Genomic DNA, 22,440 nt, shown 5'->3' on the forward strand with positions numbered 1-22,440 from the left:
CCATATGTGCACTATGGCATGTGTGCCACTACATAAAACACACAAACAAACCGTGTGTGTATGTGTGTGTGTGTGTGCACTAGACACACACACAGAGAAACAAAAACTAAATTAAAAATGTTAAATTGGAATGTGAAAATTTAGTTTAAAGCAAAAAAGAGACTGCAGAGGTCAGCACATACAATAGCAGAAGAAAAGAATTTATAAATCAATAAAAACTTAGTAATCAAAATTCTCAATAAGAACAGTGACCAAATTCTCATTAGACTATCTTACTACTGAAAGACCCCCCAGTGTGGGGAGACTCTCACGCAAGTCTCCGGATAACAAGACCCTCCCCCACCCCAAGTAACTCACGAGAGACCGTCCTTGCTGCAATCACATGAGGTTTATTGACAGGTACCAGCACACTGGGGCAGAGACTCATAACCAGTGCAGGGGAGGAGTTCGACCCCGAGTGACAGGGAGAAGGGGATTTTATAGGAAGAAACCATAGCCCAGTAATTCGAAAGGGGCAGGGAGGGTGTCACAGAAAATTCCGAAAATACCAGTGATGATCACAAGGGGGCAACTCCCTGCCTCTCATGATCACTCTCAGGGTTATAGTCATAATCAGCTAGTTCCTGAAACACAGTATTCCAAAAATACCAATGATAATCACAAGGGGGAAACTCCCTGTTTCTCAAGATTACAATCTAACTTTATCTTCAGCTAGTTCCTGAAACAGTCACTGAACCAGTTAATCCTAGATTTCTGATTCTTTTCTCCCTGCTTAGATTTTTGGCTCTATTTTTCCTGCTTTGGGCGGCGGGGGGGGGGGGGGGGGGGGGGGGGGGAGGGGAGAGGGGTGTCTGGATTTATCCAGGTCTTTCTCTACCATCTAACCTAAAATGGCTATTCTTGGTTGTCAACGTGACTGTATCTGGAATGAACTATAATCCAGAAATGGAGGGCACACTTGTGATCTGCATCTTAAGGCAAGAAGACAACATGCCTTTGATCTGGTGCTTGAGGCTTGGTGACACAGTCTTTAATGCAGACCTTGAGGCTGGAAGGCACACTTTTAATCTGGGCCATCCTTTCATTGCAAGGCTATATAAGGACAATTGAAGAAGGACGGGTTTGCTCTTTGCCTGCTTGCCCTTGCCTTGTCAGCGCATCCAGAAGACCAGCTGAGACAGCCAGCCTCAGGGGACTGAGCAGCTACTAGATTCTTGGACTTTACATTCGCAACTATCCACTGTTGGACTGCAGCCTGTTAAGTCATTCCAATAAATTCCCGTGTGTGTGTGTGTGTGTGTGTGTGTGTGTGTGTGTGTGTGTGTGTGAGAGAGAGAGAGAGAGACAGAGACAGTGACAGACAGAGACAGAGACAGACAGAGACAGAGACAGAGAGATTCATTCCAAAAGTCTGTTACTCTAGCAAACCATGATAAAAGGAACCAAACCAGTTGAGGACGCTGTTGATTGATGACCTGAGCATTGAAACCACAGATTGTAGCTCAAGAGAACATTTTGAAAAATGGGGCAAACTTATGGAATCTGTGGTAATGAGAAATCCCCAAACAAAATAGTCCAGGGGCTTTGGTTTGATGAGCTATTCTTGTCTTGAAGAGTTTTGGATTAATTCCATTGTCAAAAGAAATCTCAAAGCAGCCTAATATAGACTCTGTCCATGGTGAACTCTAATGGAGATTTATAATTTTTTTTTTTTTTTAAAAAGGAGTGAACTGAGTTGGGTAAATTTCAAAATGTAAATTTTGTGGAGAAAAAAAAGTAGCAACAAGTGGAATGGAGCTAAATCCTGTGTTCAAGGAGATAAACAGATTAAGACAGGGAACAAAGGAAATGGTTACCTCATGGGCAAGATCCCACCCAGCTAAGTTTCCAACTTGTGAAAAGGAACTAAAGAAAAGCTTCCAGCTGGGTGTAGTGGGGCACACCTTTAATCCCAGCACTGGGAAGGCAGAGGCTGGTGGATCTCTGAGCTTGAGGCCAGCATGATCGACAGACCACGTTTCGGACAGCCAAGCTTAGGCAGGGAAAGACAGAAAGCTGGTAAAGAAGTAACCGAACCAGGGGTCACGTTCTAGCTCCAGCAAGTAACAGAACTTGGCAGTTTCGGCCATGTGGTTCTGGCTTTAGAATTAAGGACAGAAGAAAGGCGTTATGGAATAAAGTCACTGAGGCTGGCATGTATCAGGAATGTCACTGAATGGCCTAGTAGACGGACCATTGTGTGAAGCCATGAAGTTGAAGCCTGCCTTGCCTTGGATAACCCCAGATGCTACAGATGCCAGAGTCATGGGATACCTGCCGAGAAGAATGGCTAATCAGGACTGGAACCAGCCCAAATGAAAGAAGTGCATTGTAGTCAACAAAGCTGAATGGAGCTGCAGATGTGGAGAGCATTGTGAAATCAGACAGAGCTGCAGAGTTTGGAGTCTGCCAAGCTGGTTTTTGATCTTGCTTTGGTCCAATATATATATATATATATATATATATATATATATATATATATATATATATATATATTGCTATGCTCCCTTTCTTGCATTTTGGAATTGTAATATTATATGTTGGAAGAAAGTGATCTGCTTGTGGATTTTTATTTTTTGCAGGGGAATCACAGTTAAGAGATTGCCACGCATCTTAGAAGAGACTTTGGACTTTGAAACAAGTTAAGATGGGAACTTCTGAAATTCAATTGAATGCATATTTTTCATTATGATATGGCTAGAGGTCTTTGTGAGCCAGGGAATAGAATGTGGTGGTTTGAAAGAAAATGGCCCCCAAAGGGAGTGGCACTATTAGGAGATGTAGCCTTGCTGGAGGGTGTGTGTCGCTGTGGGGGCAAGCTTTGATGTCTCTTTTGTTTCAATTTCTCTCAGTGTGACAGACAGTTGACTTCCTATTGCCTGCAAGATGTAACACTCTCAGCTTCAGCCCTACATCTGTCTGCATGCTTCCCTGTCACGATGATAATGGACTGAAGAAGTGAGCCACCCCAATTAAGTGTTTTCCTTTCTAAGAGTAGCCATGGTCACTGTGAGCCTTGTCCGTTTGGTTGCTCACCTTCCTGGACTTAGGGGGAGCTGGGAGGACCTTGGACTTAACATAGTGAAGGGAACCCTGATGGCTCTTTGTCTTGGAGAGGGGTGGAGTGGGGGTATGGGTGGAAGGGAGGGGAAGGAAGGGGGAGGAGGAGGGAAGGAGATGGAAATCTTTAATAAAAAAAAAAAAGAGTAGCCGTGGTCATGGAGTTACTTCACAGCCATAAAAACCTTAACTAAGACATAGCCTCGTGTGTGCTGGGATTGAGAATGTCTCAGTTTCTAGCAATCCTTTAGAAAGGTTTGAGCTTACAAGTGGATGAGAAACACTGGGCTTTCATTAGTTTTGTATTCATGTATGGTGGATCTATGTGTGATTATGCAGATTTGAAAGCTTGTGAAAGGCTCCGAATACTCCTTGGGAACATAAACCATAATTTCTCAACCCTGCTTCCTCTTCTGAATCACAGAATTTCTCAACTCCCCGAAGCATGCAGTCTGCCTAGGTGTTCCTGATGCATGGGAAAGAGGTTGATTCACTCCACATAGCCGCTGCCTTAGGCGGTTCAGCTTTCTGTCCTGTGAAATTTACAGCTGATGACTGTATTTCAGAACACTGCTGGACAAAGGACTTGCATCAGTTCCCTCATCCCGGGATTACTCTAAAGTCTCTAAAGTCCCCCCTTATTTATCATGGTCACACTAAGTTCTCAGAATGAGTCTGTGGAGATGAATATTCTTATGGTGGTGAATAGTGGGAAAGGACATGTAAGAGAAGATATCTATTATATACATTTAAAGTATGACTTTATTACATATTCATGAAATTAAAGTTGATACAGTTCAAAAATTTCCTCATTTTTCTATCCCATATAGTTTTGATAAGTATATCTAGAGTCCACACAGGTCTAACAAAGTATTCAAGAATATTCAGAATACTTGAGTGTGTATGTATAGATTATTACTATTGAGAGTGATGTGTTTTCTCACCATATACCCACAACAAACTGAACTAGTACAGATATTAGTAGAAAAGTTATTGGACAGATTCAAGAAGAAAAAGAAATGTATACAGATTAAACACTTTTCATAGGGTGATGAATGTAAGTGTTGAAACCCGACATTATAATTTGGTCTTACAATGCTCAAGTATGTATTATTGATACCATGTTCCTATTATAAAATTTGAAAATTAAGCAATTAGATTGAACATAGATTTATTTTTAATTAACTTATATAATCCTAAAACGGATATTTTACTTATACCATGAATCAAAATTTATTTTTCAAAAGAAATAAAGCCCATAATGGAAAACGTCTATTTCTGGCTTTCCACCCCAACTTCCTTTGACCATTACGTAAGAACACTACCGATTTATTTTGCAGGAACACAAATTCAACTTCTCAGGGAAGTGGGGCTCTACATCATCTGTTGTGGTAAATACAATGATTTCCTCTAGAAAGGAAGTGGGAGAAAGGAAGCAGTGGACATTGAACAATGAAGGAAAGTGGAGAACGGAGCGAAGTAGCGACTGCAGGAAGGGAGGAGGAGCAGATGGCTCGGAAGGAGACATATGGGAATTGGAGGAGAGGAAGCAATTGGCAAGAAGTTGGCTGCTTGCCAAATTTGTGAAGGCTCTGGAGGACACAGGGGATTTCGATGGGATGTGAGTCAGCTGCATTCTACCCAAATATCACACCAACATGGGAAATCAAAGAAATCCTCAAAGACATACAGGATGCAGAACAGGCCGGGGAAAAGTTATGACATGTCTCATCTCAGCTATTCTGCCCTTTTGCTTGGGGGAGGATGGGTTAAATGGGTGTTTGAATGTATAAATGAATTTCTTCATAGCTGTATTACTATGTCCAAATCTTAATTTTGCTTGTGAAAGAAATAATACAGATAAGACCTATTTATATTCAGTTATTTTTTCCTAATCTGGGATGTCACTCAATTCTAATTATGCATAAAATAATGCTCTTCAAATATCTTGGATTAGGGTGACCTGCTATTCTTGTTTTCTCGGATCTGATAGGTTTCCAAGGGGAGAGTTTATTGTTAAATACAAGGAGAGTCTTGGGAAAATGGTGAGGCTAGTCATCATACATAAAGCAAAACATAAAGAAAAGTTACAAATATGCTCATGCTGAAATGAATGGATACAGTGGGATTCTTTTGGAACATTTTAAAATGATGGGTGCTGTCATAGACTTGAGGAGTAAAGCCCTTGTGTCCATTCTCTTTCCTGAGATTATTAGGGAGATAATGGTGGCCGGGAGGAGATGCCCAGAAAGTCTCATCTCTCCCTGAATATCAATATACAATGGTCAATGGGGGAGGGAAAGACATTTCTTCCTGGGGAGCAGCCACTGATAAGAAACCCACCTTCCTACAAAATAATTATCGCTCTGGATTCTGCTATTAACCCTAAGAAACAAGATGGGAGACAGAAAAAAAGGAAAGGGGGAGAGGAAGGAGAAAGATAGAGTAAAGAAAGAAAGGAGTACAGAAAGAGGAAGGAAAGAAGAAAGGCAGATGAAACTAGAAGGAGGTGGGAAGAGGGAATAGATCAGTAAATAGAAGCGGACGAGGACAATGGAGTGAATATGATGAAAATATGCACTGCACATGTATGAAATGTCACTTGGAACTCGTGATTACGTAACCAATTTTACGCTAATAAAATGGTTTCTGTTTGGTCTAGTGCTAATGAAAATAATTAGCATAGAATTATTTGATTATTGTCTCAATTACTTTTCAATCCTGTAGAAAATAGAAAACAGAATATCTGTGATATGCTCTCAGGAGGACGGCCAGAAACAAGAATAAAAAGTTCAAGACAAAAATTATAGGAGTCACAGGGAATAGAGGACACCAGGAGAATATGGCCTACAGAATCAACTAAGCAGTGCTCACATGGGCTTACAGAGACTGAAGCAGCAAGCACAGGGCCTGCAAGTGTCTGGACCAGGTCCTCTGCATATATGTTATGGCTGCTAGGCTGGTGTTTTTATGGGACACCTAATAGTGGGAGCAGACATATCTCTGGCTCTTTTCACTGCTTTTGGGACCCTTTTCTGCCTATTGTGTTGTCTTACCTAGCCTCGGAATTAGGGCTTTTGCCTTGTCTTATTATATCCTGTTTTGTCATGTATGGTTGTTTTTCAGAGGCCTGCTCTTTCCCGAAGAGGAACAAAAGAAGTGGATCTGGGGAGAGTGAAGGTGCAGGAGATTTGGGAGGAGTGGAGGGAAGGGGAAACTGTGGTCGGGCTGTATTTCATGAGAGAAGAATCTATTTTCAATAAAAAAGAAAAAATTATATTACAGAAAAGTTTGACACAAAGCCCCAAACTGAGAATTTCATAAATGAAAGCAAATAGTCTTAATCTATTATTTAAAAATATTACAATGAATTAATCAGAATCAATCACAGAGGGCATTATGACAAATTAACTGTGGTTTGCTTCCAGACAGAACTTAAGTTTTATATGATGCTACTGTGTTAGTTTTTGCACATACTATCGACACCCACACAAAACAGCCAGATTGGTACATCAGTGTGTCTTCTCCTCAACTCAGCTTCCAATTCAACATATAATTTCTCATAACGCTCAAATCTCTCAGCAATATTTTCTGACATGTAGAGCAATGGTGATTTTAGAGCATGGACAGTCTAAATTTTGGGCTAAGCACTTAAAGCATATTCAGTGATTTATTTAATTGGGCACGAAATGATTTTAAGTGACCTTTAAAAATCCTAAACAGTAAATAGTGATAAGTTAATTATCCTCTTCCACAGAGCATCTCTAATATATAAGGTATCTAGTGTTAAAAACAGATAATCTTAGTTTATCAGAGTTATAATCTTTGATTTAACTCAACCATTCCTTAACACAAGTTTTGTGAAATGTTTAAGCTTTTCAAATGTTATCAATCTTAGTTACATTACAAATTTCATTTCTAGAGACAATATGTGCTAACTCTTAAATGTAACTAGTCTAGTTTGAGAAGAAAACCATAACATCTTGCAAAAAACAGCTGGGTGTGGCAACATGTGCCTGTCATTCCAGCAGCCAGGAGGTAGAGATAGGTAGACCCTGGGACCTTGATGTCTAGTCAGACCAGGTTCAGTGAGAAACCCCTTACACAAAAATGGTATAGAGTGATGCAGAAGACACATGACTTTTACAGCTGGCCTTCACAATCATGTCCACTTGCACATGAATATATACACGAACAAATGCATACAGATACAAACATAAAAAATAGGGGCTGGAGAGATGGCTCAGTGGTTAAGAGCACTGACTGCTCTTCCAAAGGACCTGAGTTCGATTCCCAGCATCCACATGGTAGCTTAACTGTCTGAGGATCCAGTTGCAGGGGATCTGACACGTTCACACCAATGCACATTAAATAAACCATAAGAATATTTTTAAAGAAAAATAAAAGACATTTGTAAATAAAAGGCAGTTTTACCATATGATAGGATATCAGATCATATGTCACATATCTATAAAAAGTTATCAATTAATAAAACATAGGTGCCAGATTATTGTTCCCTAACTCCAGTCTCAACCAATTTGGAATCAGCCACGTCTTCAGTAAAAATACTTAGTAGTTACTTGAAAGTGTTGTTATCATTCAAAAAAATTAACACCGAGTGCTTAGAACACAGCAAGGATTCTAGTAGCTGGAAGATTAAGCTTTTGGCTGTCATCATCTTCTTATCTTCCCTCAAGAAACTGAGTTGAGAGATATCTCCTCCTAACTTGAATGAAGAGTTTATGACAAAATAAGACCATATAAACATCTATTATATAGCAAGTGGTCATTACACAATAGTTAAGTTGTTGATGCTCCTACAATATTCATTTCTAAACTTATAGACGTGTTAAAATCTTTCTTTCAGAAGAAACGTGTTTTAAAATTCATTTTCACAGTATTGAACAGAGGACTGAATATAATTTTTAGATGCTAGCTTTCAACAGTCAATAAGTATTGACTCCATATATTTTTAATCATTTACTACAATTTTTCCTGTTAATAGTCATTTACTAGCTTACAAAACTCTTCATTTCTAGTCATACCTATTAGATTTCTTTCATAAATACAAAAAAATATCATTTTTGCTGATGAGTCAGTATGAATTTCCTATCTCATCTTTATCACATTGTTATCTACCAATTTTCTCCAATTTGGAGAAAAGGCCATTAAAGCACAGAATGTTTTAAAAGATGTAACACATTCCATCCTGGAGGGAAGTTCATTGCTCTTGGGAGCCAGATTCCCCAGGTTCTTCCCTCTCCATTCTTAGCAAGCAGTGAAAACTGCTGACATTCTCAGACAAGAGAAGCTGCTTAGACATGACTCATATCTGTCAAACTGACCGGAAGAAGCTCAGACCAGCTAAGCTATCAGGAAAAGACAAATCTCCAACCTGTAGTCACCTGTAGGCTGTTCACTAAACTTCCGATTTACAGCTTTTGTCAGCTGTCTCTCTTGCTAAGGTGAGCTTTTGGTGAGGCATCTGTATTTGAATCAGTTCTGTTCCTATGAATAATCCCTAGCTCATACTCCTGTGAGGAACTCCAGTTAAATTTGTTGGTTCACCACGTTGAACTCTTGACATCCTAACTGTTCTTTCATCAGTTCCCTTTCTGGGCCAAGTAGAAATTAGTTCACTTCTTTCAAAAAACAGTGTCAAAGAACACATGCCTTAACTCAAACCATATAATTTGTTTTATAGTGCTCTAGTACATGAGTTCCAGGACCAACTGCAGATATCACAATTTATAAATGGCCTTGTTCCATATGTGAGATCACCAAATATTAGCACATAAACCATTTTAAAGTCTGACATATGGTTAGTCAAGTCTGTGTATGTGGGATTCACAGACATGGAGAGTTAGTTATACTTGAAACTATTTTCTTAAGTACTTTATAGGCTCTATACAGAACTTTAATGCTTTTTAATAAATTGGTCCTTTTAATAATCAAGTCAACAAGGAATTTTCATGAAAAATGAATTATTTTTTTAATCTTTGTGCTTGCAATTCCCATCATGACCACTAGAATGTCATTGATTTCATTGTGACACAGCAGGTTGGGAAAGGGATGCTCAGGGCACTGTATAATTGTGTGGCACCCCCCATCCACTATAAACAATAAAGAAATAGGAATGAGTTAGGGAAAACTTATCTTATAAAGAGAATACAAATACCATCAAAGCAGGCAGTCATGCGGTAAATGGGAATCTTACAAAGAAGTCCATTACCTTTGATAGTGTTCAGCTGTCACTGTCCTTTTTCCTTTCCTGTCCACTAATCATACATTTGGATATCCAAAATTACATAAGAATTTTCTTGGAGCATTTAAGATCTACAAGTTATCATTTATTGCAGTTAATTTTGTAAGTAAACAGCTTAATGAATTATTAAAATCTTTTATAATCTAGAACAGTATTTGTGATAACTACTTTAAACTTAACTTTTCCTTACCTCAAAAGTAATCTAATTGTGTTTCTTAATGAACACAAAATTATTGCTTTATTATTTGGAATTAGTTTGTTTTTCTTTTTCCTTTTTGGCAGAATTGCAAAATATCTTTAACTTAAATAGAATATTTGCAAAAGGTTGTGAAATAAAAAGTATATCAATTTTTACAAGGTTTATTTTAATATTGTTATACATCAAAAATAGAGTTTTAAGAACTCTTGATTCATCACTATGAGAAAACGTCATTTATTAATCATGATGGCTATGACTAACTCTCAAAGACATGAAGCAAGTCAATTTTATCCAGACTGGCAGTTAAACTACTTCTACAATTTTCACTTTAAGAACTTGTATTTATTTTAAAAAAAAATAAGAGTACTTGAGACAAACACCATGTGAGGCCTCTTTTATTCTAAGGGATACATGCCAAAAGAGTTTGAAAAGATTCTCCTGTCATGCAGGAGAGTACGGAAATGTAATTTATACACGCCTGGTTTATGAGCATCATGGATCTAAACTTTGGCTCGGAATCTAGGTCACTGTGAGAAGAAATGGCTAAAGAACATCCAAAGTACAGGTGCAGCTACAGTTCAATTACACACTTTCCCTTTGTGCAGGGTGTGTCTTTGTTCTCACAGCTGGAAGATGTGTACTTTAATGTTCAACAAAAGAACGCCACCACATTAAAGAACTCTAGGAATTCCTGTGACCTGAACTGTAGCAATAACCATGCACTCTTCAATGGCCTTGTGTAAGAATATTGAGTACTTTCATCTCCCGCTTGTCAGTTCTCAACACAGTTGGCAAAGCGAATTAATGAGAGAAATGAAAACAATCATTTGAATACAAAGTTTAGGAAAAGAAACCACATAAAATATCAGATAACCAGCATCTCCTGAGAAATGTCTTTTCAGATTTTGAAAAGAAGAATCAAAAATACAGTCATGCATTCTACTGATAATCAATTTTTTGCTTTCATCATTCAATTTAATTTTGCCTATGGAAAGACAACAAAACAGAAACAAGTATGATCTAAATAAGAACAGAGATTTTCAAACCCAACTACTGATTTTTACCAACTCATTTCTCTATGTGTAAAAATATGATTCATACTTCTAGTCTTTTAACAGTTCAATGGTCATAATTTAGACAAAATGCACAGATAGTCTTGGGAGTAGTAAAATTTCAGATGTTAAGACTTCCTGGCATATGGAACACTACTGTGGATCAGCATTTTGGCAGCATTTAAGTGATTTTAGAATTATTTATACATTAATATCTTGGCATCATTTCACAGACATAGGTTACTCCATCCTTAAATTGTCTGACTCCTGATCAGAAGGGTTTTTTACGTTGATTCTAAACTGCTGAAGGGATTGAGTGGCTGGTGCTTTTGAATTAGAAGGCAGCATCCCCGTGGGCATCAAAAGATAAATATGATTCTCTAATAAATTAAAGACCAGCAGAAATCATAAAATTGTCGGATGCAATATATGATGCAGGAGGAGTTTCCAAGATTTTGCTTTAAAAGAAAGCTAATTGACAACAGCAAGTTTAAACTATGGATGGTTATAAAAATGAACACATGTATAGACACGTATAAGATAAAACCTTAAAGATTAACCAGCAAGTTTTATTTCTTTATCTACATCTATATCTATATTGAGATACAACCAATACAGTGTTCTGTCTAGTCTGTGCCCAGTTTGGGTATTTTAACAACCTACTCCTCCACACACGGCTCCCCTGAAATGTCACTTGTCAGGTCATCTTTGACTGACACCAAGTCCTTACATCTCGTGGGCAACCCTTCGACCTCAGGTGACATCATCAGCCCGCTGCACTTGATTCCTCCCACACCCTTGGGAAGCCCATGTGGTTTATTTTCTTCTTCACTTTAGGTTGCTGATGCTCTTTCATTCGCCTTTCTCTTTGAGAGCTAAGGCCCACATCTCTTCCTTTATGCCTAGATTCATCTCCTAAGAGATGTCAGTTTTTAACACTGAAATCGCAGGTAAACCCTTGTGACTCTCATATTATATCAAAACAGACTACTTTGTGTCAGGAAAACTATAGGACTTCCTTTAGCAACAATACAATCTATATTCATCCTACATGCTCATAATATATCATCCTCTATGCTCTGTGGCTCATAATTCAGTTCTTGGGCCATGAGCTATGTTTCATGGACTAAGTTGGCCCATACAGAGGTTGCTTCTTGGTGGTAAAGACAGTGTAGCTGAGGCTCACTGGTATTTAATAACGATTTGGTGTTTTCACTCCACATGCCGCTGAAGTTGTCACAGACATCTGCCTCAGAATCTGGATCAGTCTTCCCTCTGCTCAAAGGGAGGGGAGGACTGCAGTAATGACTACTTGTATGCTTACCACAACTTAACTTATTCTCCAGCCTCAACCTCAAGTTGCAATTTCTGACTCATACACCCAACTGCCTATTTCATATATACTTAGATCTTTTATGAGCATTTGGAAATTACAATGTGTAAACCTCCGCTCCTGGCATATCCCACCCTAATCGACTACATTCAATGCACTGTCATTAATGGCACCCACACATTCTGACTTTCTCAGGCTTACATATAAAGGTATGCCTTGACTCTTCACACATTACGGGCCATATCCAACATGTCTGAAACTTTTGGGTGTAGCCCTTTACAATATATTCGGAATCTAATTACTTTTCACCACTTCAGCTCCTAATGGACTGGTTCAACCTACCCATTCACATCCGATTACTGTAAAAACTCCCAATTAGTCTACCCTCTTTTGAGAAGGCTGCTATGGATAACCCTTCTGTATGCTGTGAATATATGTTGTTCTCATTGGCTGATAATAAAAGCTGCTTTGGCCTATAGCCAGTGGAATGGAGCTAGGAGGGAAAGCCAAACTGAATACAGGAAGAAAGAAGGGCAGAGTCAGGGAAGATGATAGCCAGTAGTCCTAGAAGTGAGATGTCAGTCAGCTGCTGGAGAAGCAAGATGTATTAGAGCACAGGTAAAACAACGAGACACGTGGCAAAACATAGATTAATAGAAATGAGTGTATTTAAAGGTAAGAGCTAGATAGTAATAACCCTGAGTAATAGACCAAATCATTGGTAATTAATATTAAGTTTCAGTGATTTTTTTTTTTTTTTTAGAAGTGGCTACAGGGCGGGGTGAGACAGAAAAACTACCATTTACAGAAGGCCACCATTCGCACTTTCTGATCTTATAGTGACAAATGTCTCCTAACTTTACTTAGAGGAAAACATAAAATATTTGCAATATCTGTAAGATCCCACATAATGAGGTCATTTGCTGTTTCCAGACATTATCTTCTGTGACTCTCCTTTGCTCGCTCTAGTCAACCAGCACTGATTCTTTGCTCCTTAGTGAAAATGTCATTTGTTTCCCAACTTAGGGTCCAGAATCAGATCCAAATGCACATTTCCTGAGCAACTGTCAATTGTCCTGCTAACTTCCACCATATTTTTATTGAGACATTTTCTGATTTTTTTAACATTACAGACATACCTAATTTCTAATGGGTCCTTCTCTATCTTTATATATTTTGCTCTTAAAATAATATTGTATAATTTGCAAACTAGTTACTTAGTTGGTTTTGTCCAGAGTACTCTCTCAGCACAACTTAGTTAATTTTCTGTGTTGAGAATTTTGCCTTTAATTTGTAGTAAATACAAATATGTGATCAGGGGAAACGAGAAAGTCAGATATAATAACCATTTAAGTGTGTCTGGATTATTAAGGTATGGAAGTGTGAGAGCATGCCCTAATGTGATCTGGAGTATGATATTAAGGTAAAATGTTTTTATGAAGATGGTACACAGAACCCAAAATAATTGTTGTCACTACGAGAAAAATATTTATTCTCATTGTCTATTCCCTTGTGCTCTTTACTTCATTTCCCCATGCAAATTTGTCACACATAATTTTTTTTGGTGGAAAATTATTTTAAGGTATGTTACATTTGTTCATGTTGTGGAACATTTGTTTTAAAAATGCAAAGTTGTGTTGCATTTTTTTTTTATATTGTGTTTGTTTAACTCTGTGAAGCTGTCTTATTCTACCTGTCTAAAACACATGATGGTCTAATAAAGACAAGAATGACCAATAGTAAGGGAGGAGAAAGGATAGGCCGGGTTGGTAGGCAGGGAGAATAAATAGGAGGAGAAATATAGGTAAGGGGGCAAGATAGACCAAAGAGAGGAGGACATCAGGGGCCAGTCAGCCAGCTACACAGCAAGCCACAGAGGAAGAGTGAAAGAAAGGTGTACAGAAGTAAGAGAAAGATGAAGACCCAGATGCTAAAGGTAGACAGGATAATTTAAGAAAAACTGGCTAGAAATAAGCTAAGCTAAGGCAGAGCATTTCTAAGTAAGAATTAAGCCTGCGTGTGTGATTTATTTGGGAGCTGGGTAGCTGTCTCGCAAAGAGTAAAACAACCAACAACAGAATTTTCACTGTTCCTGATTTTTCAGCGTCTCTTAAAATTAGACAATGTATGATCTACTTCCAGTTTCTTGACCTAACAGAAAACTAGAGATATTCATTGAAGTCAGATCAGTGCTGAGAAAACAAGCAAGCAAACAAACCAAAAAACCCACATTTTATTTCCTTGCCTAAACATGCATCCAGCTGGTCCCTTTCTAGCTCCCTCCCAGCTGAATTATCAAGCTACTTGGTTAAATGGTTGTTCAAGACTAGGGCAAGCATTTGTTAGATACATGTGATGGGTATTATAACTTCTTGATAAATTAGCAAAAGTCTTTGTATTACATACATACTCTCCTGGATTAATCCATTCACAGCAGAAGATAGCAGCATACATGGAACAAAGCAAATAAGCAGAGGACATACCCCACAATCATAGAATTGATGAGAGCATGCTTGTTCACTGAACACCTTATAGGACAAAATACGTGAAAAAAAGCCATGTGGAATCATGAATTCAAAATGATTATGTGTCATATAATTTTCTACTTAAATCAGGGATTTAAAATCTAATCTATAAGCATAGGATTTCTTTTTTTTAATGAAGCCAAGTCATCATTTACTTAGTAAGAGTGAGATTTTATTTTTTTAGAAGCAATATTAAAATACATAGAAGAGAAAAGCAAATAAGAAAGGAGAGTGGGCTAAAGCAAACCTTGCAGTAAACAAGGGGATCTTGCAAAGATGCCTTCTGTAAATGACTTTTGTAATAATGGTAAGTGTAGTATGTGGAAATGGTCTACGTCTCAAGTCATCGTAATTAAGCCTACATAAAAGAGTGTGAACTCTTACACTTTAGAATTGGAAGTACATTTCCTGCTTTTATTAACCTTTAAAATCATATATTTCCATCACTTATTTTCATGTCTATACAAGGAAGATTGAAATATAGTTCTTTTAAAAGAACTGCAAAGGAGAGCTAATGCAAGGCTTTATCGCCGAGAACTGATTTCTATGTGCTCTTTGGCTTGGGTTACAGAAGTATGCAGTTATCTGCAGGGTGTTCCCTGACAATGGACTCAGTACTCACAGTGATTCTTTCATCTTTATCATCCAGGGGTGAGCCATCTTTTTTCCAGGAGATGGTGGGTTCTGGATGGCCCCGAGGAGGCTGGCACTCCATTACTGCAGGCTCACCTACAGCCACCATGACATCTGAAGGGTTTTGTCTGAAGTCATCCCGTAGTACTGTAGGGACAAGATTAAATCATCACACTCAATGATGAAATATGCAGTCCTTATCTCTGAGCTGCAGCAAAAGTGACATTTATTAGAATATACTTCTACTAAGAGCTATCTCAATGCAGCTTGAAGAATTCGTATCTATTACAGGCATTTGCCGATTAGAAAAGGTACTTGTCCCTTAAGCATACTCAGAATGGATTATTTCATATTCTTCACAGGCCAGCAAGCAGGTGCACTCTGTTGCTTCTTGCCTTTACAGTTAGCATTTCATTTGAATTGCATGTCTTTTCTGCCCACTGCCTACATTTCTCCAGTCCATACACTAATAACTATAAATGAATCCTCCTTTAGTCACAAGAAACACCAGGACAATGCCTTCTATCTATTACTACATCAATTATACACACAGAAGCAAAAATACGAATAAGCACATTTAAAAGCCCACATTTAACTGATTTTTATAGGTATTTCAATTATCGTATATATCCGTAGTATCAAAGTAATTTAAATATAGTCACTGTAAAAATGTCACACGCATTTAACAATTACTGAAATCTGAGCATTTTTCTATTGTCAGAGGGTAAGAAAGAGTTAGATCACATGTTATAATTAGCAATGGCATCAGAATTTATGTCCAAAGTTATTTTTGTTAGGCAGTATTTTACTAAATCCACAAACTTATTTAGAACGAAGTATACTATTCATCTCTTATACTGTGAGTTCTAAATGTTAATGGAACAATCTTCATGTCATTGCAACTGGACAGGAATGCACTATTAACATACTATAAAATAAGCAGCATTATTTACTTAGTGGTGGTAAGGAGGAAATGTGGGAAATTAAGCAAATAATTAAGCAAATAATGTGCTCTAAAAACAGTTCATACAGGAAAACTATCCTCAATAACTTGATAGTACCAAGAGGTCATGGATTAAATCCTAACTGTGTCCTTTGCTAGACACCCCTGAGCCCACTATTTATATTCTGCATTTTAAAATACAAAGCAAGGAAGAAGACAAATGCATTAGACACAATGTCTAATAAATCGTTAACTGGCCTATAGTGATTTTCCTCCATCCATCCTATGTGGAAGATACGAACCAGCATATAGAGGAATTAAAGGGAACACTTAGAATGCCTGTTTGTAAGTGAAGTACACACATCTGCAGCGAATAGTGTTTATCTTTAAAAACGACTGAATTGAATTTTAAAACTACAGTTGTATATTGGAAGGAATATATTTTCATCCAAGTCGCTTTAACAACGCGTTAATAGATGAAGCACTACGATACTGAAACCCAGCAGTCAAAGTAAAACCATTCCTAAATTTAGCTCTCCTAGCCTCAGACAAACTTACTGGAACCCAGAAGGTTTTTTTTTTGTTTTTTTTGTTTTTTTTTTTTTTTTCGCTTTCATTTCTTTCCCTTCCCTTCCTTTGTGCTAACCATGCTCATGTACAGAAAGTCATGATACCCGTGGAAAACTGGTCTTCTCTTGCAGCCTGAAACAACTTTGGCACAGTACAGCGGGTCAGTCTGTGGACACCGCTGCTTCCTATCTCTGGAGAGAGGAGTGAAGTGGAACAGGCAAGGAAGGATGGCTGGCCCGACTGTTCCAACAGTAACTTTTATCCTACATGCTCTTTAATCAACACAGACGCACAGTGCGTCTTGTTGAGTTGAGATGTCTTCATTACCTCATGAACAAAATAAACAGAGCACGAAGGCTTTCATCAATTAGAAGCTATATTGTTATTAGGTGTTAAGAATGAATAACAAACAAAATGTAAAGTCTGCAGAAAAAAAAAACAAATTAACTGGCCTTAACAGGCACACTCCCATGCTGGACTATGTTACTAATCACTGACAACACCCTGAAATGTTTTAACAGCCCCAAAACGCACAAAATAAAATATCTTTCAGAGGAAAGCAACTATGCTTTGCATTTCTTTCTAAGTGGTAGACTTAAAATAATCTTAGTCATACTTTATCTTATTTATAAATTAAGATCATAACCTCCAATAAGCCAACAAATAGTAAATAGCTGTATGAAAATACCAAAGGTTTAAGTTTGTTCAAGCTATTGTTTCCATTTATCATATTATTCAGGCTTGTTTCTATAGTGTGTAGTAGAAAGCTAATAGAGTGTAATCCAGGAAAGACTGATGCTTAGATAATGCTCATGAAACCATTTTACAGCTATAAATTGTAAAAGTTCAGGATGCTTATGGCTGTAGGCAATGTTTCATAAATGCATGACTTTAATACTTTTCCTTCGTCTATAAAAATAATATTTCTTACCTATATTTGTCTTGAAATTTTCCTTTTGAGGATAATATTATATGTCATATTATTAAATGACATTTTTAATTAGATTGTCCAATTTTAAAAATTTGTGTATAGCCAGGTAGTGGTGGTACATTCCTTTAATCCTAGCACTCTAGAGGCAGAGGCAGGCGGATCTCTTTGAGTTCAAGGGCTGTCTAGTCTACAGAGCAAAGTGCCGGCCAGTCAGGGCTGTTACACAGTGAAACCCTGTCTCAAAAAATCAAAAAGCAAAACGAATAAAAATTCTGCATGCATATCTAAGCGATTAAAAATTACTCTCTGTGCTGTTCAGAACCTGACAATGAGCACTCCAATTAACTTAGAAATTAATGAATTATGGGTTGGGGAGATGGCTCAGTGGGTAAAGTTGCTGATTTCGTGAGTTCAATCTCTAGAATCCAGGTGGTGAAGCAAAAGAAGCAACTCTCAAGTCATTCCCTGACTTCCACACAGGAACACATACACACACACACACACACACACACACACACACACGCACGCACGCACACGGGGGTGGTTGGATGGTTGGAATAGGAGAGCCCCCTTGTTGCTCCTGCAGAGGACCAGGTTGAGTTTCCTGAACCCATAACCATCTGTAAATCCTTCTGGGGGATATAAAGCCTTCCTTCCTCACCACTAATTATAAGGTGGTCCATGGACACACATGCAGGCAAAGCACCCACAGACATAATAAAAGGAATATCACGTTAAATCAAAGTGTAAAATGAGAATCTGACAATTCAGAACTTCTCAAGGGAGAGGAGCACAACACGAAAGCGCTGAAATAATAGCGGTAATCTTAGCAATGCTGGGCCCTTACTAAGTGTCCATTGCTCAGCATCCGCTCTTTTCATCATTCCCTCCTTAGCACAGACTAGGGCAGGAGGGAGATTACTAGCATTCTAACCCAAATGGAGAATGAGCACGGAACCAGGGCCAAGCTTCAATCAGATCTCCAGCCACAAAAGAAGCTTCCCCACCAAGCTGCGTGTCTACCAGTCTTGTCTTAACGCTATGTGCAGAGACAAACCCTTAAGTGTCATAATGCAACTAATACTTCAGCCTCCTTCCAATGGAACAGACGTTGGAGGAGAAATCTCCCTCCCGACAGTCATATGGCTATCCTCTTCACTTTCTGCACTCTACTTTCTCGGATCATCCCGTGTTTGGAAGGGACCTCTTCACATTTTGAGCAGCACACTGCGAGCGGGAATTCATTATCCAGAATACATATGATGTGTTACTTCTCATCAACAGTTTATTTCAACCGCAACCCGGCTGAACAGGCTGTATAATAAGAAGGCTTTTAATTAAACATAGGCGTTTTAATTAGAACTTGGTGTCTTGGGGAAACAAAAGAAGACAGTACACAGTCTCGGGACCTATCTTCCTGCACAAAAGGCAATATTATCAATGAAACTTGGCAGCAAGTGGTAAAGTTGTGTTTATGAGAAGAGAAAAAGCAAAGTCCTTAAAAAGCGGAGGGTACTGGAGAAGAAAATATGTTAGAAAGTATGTACTTAATTACAAAAATGTAGTTCCTAAGTATTACATGCCTAAGTAAAGTATATCACTCTAGCTCTTTTCTGAATTATTAAACAATGTTCAACTGGAGGGAGAGTATAAATGACCTATTTTTATAATATGTACGCCATGACCCCTGTTTGAATGTCAACTCATAGGTTTGCACTAAAAGTTTTTATTCAATTTCAAAATTAACTCTTTGATATAAGACATCTGTAATAATTACAAATGTTGTGCCTGTTAAAATATGCTATAAAGCTTTTCTACTTTCCTAATACACAATAAAATATATTGATACAGGCTTGAGTTAGGGAGTTGGCTCAGTTAATAAGACACTTACTGTAAAAGCATTAGGACCTGAATTTGATCCCCAGTATCCACATAAAAACCTCTGGTGGTTTAGATTCATAATCTCATCATTGGCAGGTAGAGACGGGCAGCTTCCTGAGGTTCACTGGCTAGCTAGCCATCCTAACATAATGAGTGAGTTCCTTGCCAATGAGAAACTCTGTCTCCAAAAGCAAGGTGAACGGCTTCTGAAGAATAACACTAGTGATGCCCTTTGACCTTCAGAAGCATAGGCAGCCAACCACACACAGCCTCTCACAAGTGAAACACACACACACACACACAGAGAGGGAGAGACAGAGACAGAGAGACACAGAGAGACAGAGACAGAGAGGGAGAGACAGAGAGAGGGGAGAGACAGAGAGAGACAGAAAGACACACACAGAGAGAGAGAGAGAGAGAGAGAGAGAGAGAGAGAGAGAGAGAGCGCAAAAAGAAATCCTTGTCAGAAATAGCGATTGAATAGGATTGCTGCAGGTTATTTTGAGTCAACAGACATATTTTGGGAGCTGTACGGGAATGTACAGGAATATCTAAACAATTTGTCTTCTAAACTTTTAGTTAGGAAGTGATATTTATAGGACAAAGAGGTTTAAATATCCCAAAATACTCTGAAATAAGTTATCAAGTTTTAGCTTTAAATAGTCCATATGCACAAGAAGAGAGCAAATTAAGTATGAAAACTAAAGCGACAGAATGTTAAATAATATTCCACCAAGTTTGTTCATTTTAAGCCACCACCTTGTGATGCCATTAACAAAACTATTATTTTCAAAGATCAGGTCTGTACAGAACTTTGAATTCATAGGAATAGTTTCTAAAACACTTTTTACTAACGTTGACACTGAATCAACCTGTGGGTATTCTACCATACTTTCGCCATCTTCTACAAGTGTTTCTAATGCAACTCACTTTAATGTTGACTGTAAAGTTATGCTTTGGTTAAGACTCTGGGGGAAAAGCGTGTGGGAAGAAGCACTAACTTCTTAGCTTCTGAGATTTTACAAACTTTTGAATCTCCATCTTAGGAAAGAAGTAAACTTTTTAGTCATCTGGTGCTGGTAGATGCCACGTCTCAGATAATCTTAGAGAACAGTTATGTGCAAACCACTGCAAATAGAAAGAGATGCTAATACCAGAATAAAAGCAATCTATGGTCCTCTGTTTCTTTATATAAAATATCCAGAAGGAGCAAGCTAAGTTAACACAAATGCGCGCCCCTGTGCTCTGGCTCTGTTGGGTTACAGCCATGGGAGCATACTGTTCTTGACATCTTCCTTTTTTCCATGGTGCAGAAGAAAAAAAAATCCAAGACCTTTTACATACTAGGCAAGAGTCAACTTCCAGACTGGACCTAATTTGGATCTATATTTCCATTTTGCAGAAGCACAGACAGCATTGGGATGCTTCCTGCTCTGCGGGTCAGGAGGCTCGCCAGCACTTATTACAATGGCACCAATTCATGGAGTCAAATGAAAGGTAAGTTTGGCATGCTAGGTTGGAGTGAACATCTGTAATGCATTCTAGAGAAAAGTGGACATTCACAAGAGTAGACGTTTAAAGAGCTAAAACCCAGTAGATTCGAAAGTCTGAGACAACAGAAAAATATGGTTTAGCAAAGGAGGGAAACATCAAGGGGCTAACTCATGTCTGCTATATTAAAAATGCCAGTAATCTACTAGATGTGTGCATATTAAAGACTTGTATATAAAGTATGAGTAAAATTAATTTACTGCTAAAAAATACTTCATTTATGGAGCAGAATTTTATTGGCCCATGACACATGTGAGGTAGAAAACGGAAGTTACAAATTTCAGAATTGCCAGTGATTCTTGCAGGACTTCATGACTGTGATAAGTATATGCACAATGACTCAGTTATTTCCACACAAAACACAGTTTTACAGTCTATCTTGATAGGGTTATTATGAAAACTAATTATTTAATGTTTATACAGGACTTGCCATTTTTATAGGGCATTACATCTACAAAGAAGTATTGCTATTAGTCACTATGTAAGGAATTGCCAAATTTCTCAGCTGCCAGTACAAATGGGAAAGAGGACAAAGAATGCCATTGATGAGAGCCTCTAAACGCCAGAATAAAAGTCACACTCAGGAATACCCTGGCAGGGTTAAAATAACACAGACAAAATGAGGATATCTGAGCTATGGGACCCTGATTAGAACAAGACAGGCAGGCATTCTTCCTTTCATAAAATCCACTTTATATTTAGTATCCTGCACTCAGAGAGTCCTTAAGCGAAAGAATATTCTTCTGTATTTACTGCCTGCCCATATCTGAAGGTCAACTCCATGAGAACGCGGAATCTGTCGTCATCACCTCCATAACACACTGCTCAGAACAGCACAGAGGATATGGTATACACCAGTCAGTGTTTACAGTGCACATTTTGTGCATTAGATATAAGATATGAAATGGTGAAGCCATACTGCATTAGTCCTGTTGTCATGTGACTTGAGATAAAGGAAGGTGGACAGACAATATGTAAGTAAATTCTACACATAAAGAAAGAGGGGGAAATATACTGTGGTAAAGACAATTGTTATTGTACATTATTATAAATAAATGTGCATGCATATATAAATATGAATAAATATGCAATTAAAAGAGTATATTGTTATTCATTAGTATATATTATATAATATATTGTACATATGCTATTATTGTGATACATGTAGGAAGGAAAGGGTCGGGAGCTATATGAAAGATGCTATGTAGGAGCTCTAAAGAAGGAAGAGGGGGCTGGAGGTTAAGGAATGAGCAAGAATTATCCTAAGGAAGCATGCTGCAGGAAGAGGAAATAAGGTACGGTAAAGGAATTCCGGAGACGCAGTCGAGTCGTGATAGCAACATGACTTGAGTTTAACAGAGGAATCAGGAGCAGTTGTGCAGGGTGCACAGCGCCCTACAGAAGGAGCTAGTTTCTACTTCATGCCCCAGTGGGACTCTCAAGACACTATCAAATCAA

The 22,440-nt window shown here is 38.2% G+C and overlaps 1 protein-coding gene across 8 annotated transcripts in view; it reads right to left on the reverse strand.

The window, feature by feature from the left end:
• Robo1 (roundabout guidance receptor 1) overlaps nucleotides 1–22,440 on the reverse strand; it is a 374,498-nt gene that overhangs the window by 128,550 nt on the left and 223,508 nt on the right. For all 8 annotated transcript variants that reach the window (XM_038345986.1, XM_038345985.1, XM_038345990.1 and 5 more), the window contains exon 3: nucleotides 15,096–15,253. In XM_038345986.1, coding sequence (XP_038201914.1) covers nucleotides 15,096–15,253 — 158 coding nt within the window. The remainder of the gene's footprint in view (nucleotides 1–15,095; nucleotides 15,254–22,440) is intronic.

Source organism: Arvicola amphibius, chromosome 10 (assembly GCF_903992535.2).
Source record: "Arvicola amphibius chromosome 10, mArvAmp1.2, whole genome shotgun sequence".
Taxonomy (NCBI): domain Eukaryota; kingdom Metazoa; phylum Chordata; class Mammalia; order Rodentia; family Cricetidae; genus Arvicola; species Arvicola amphibius.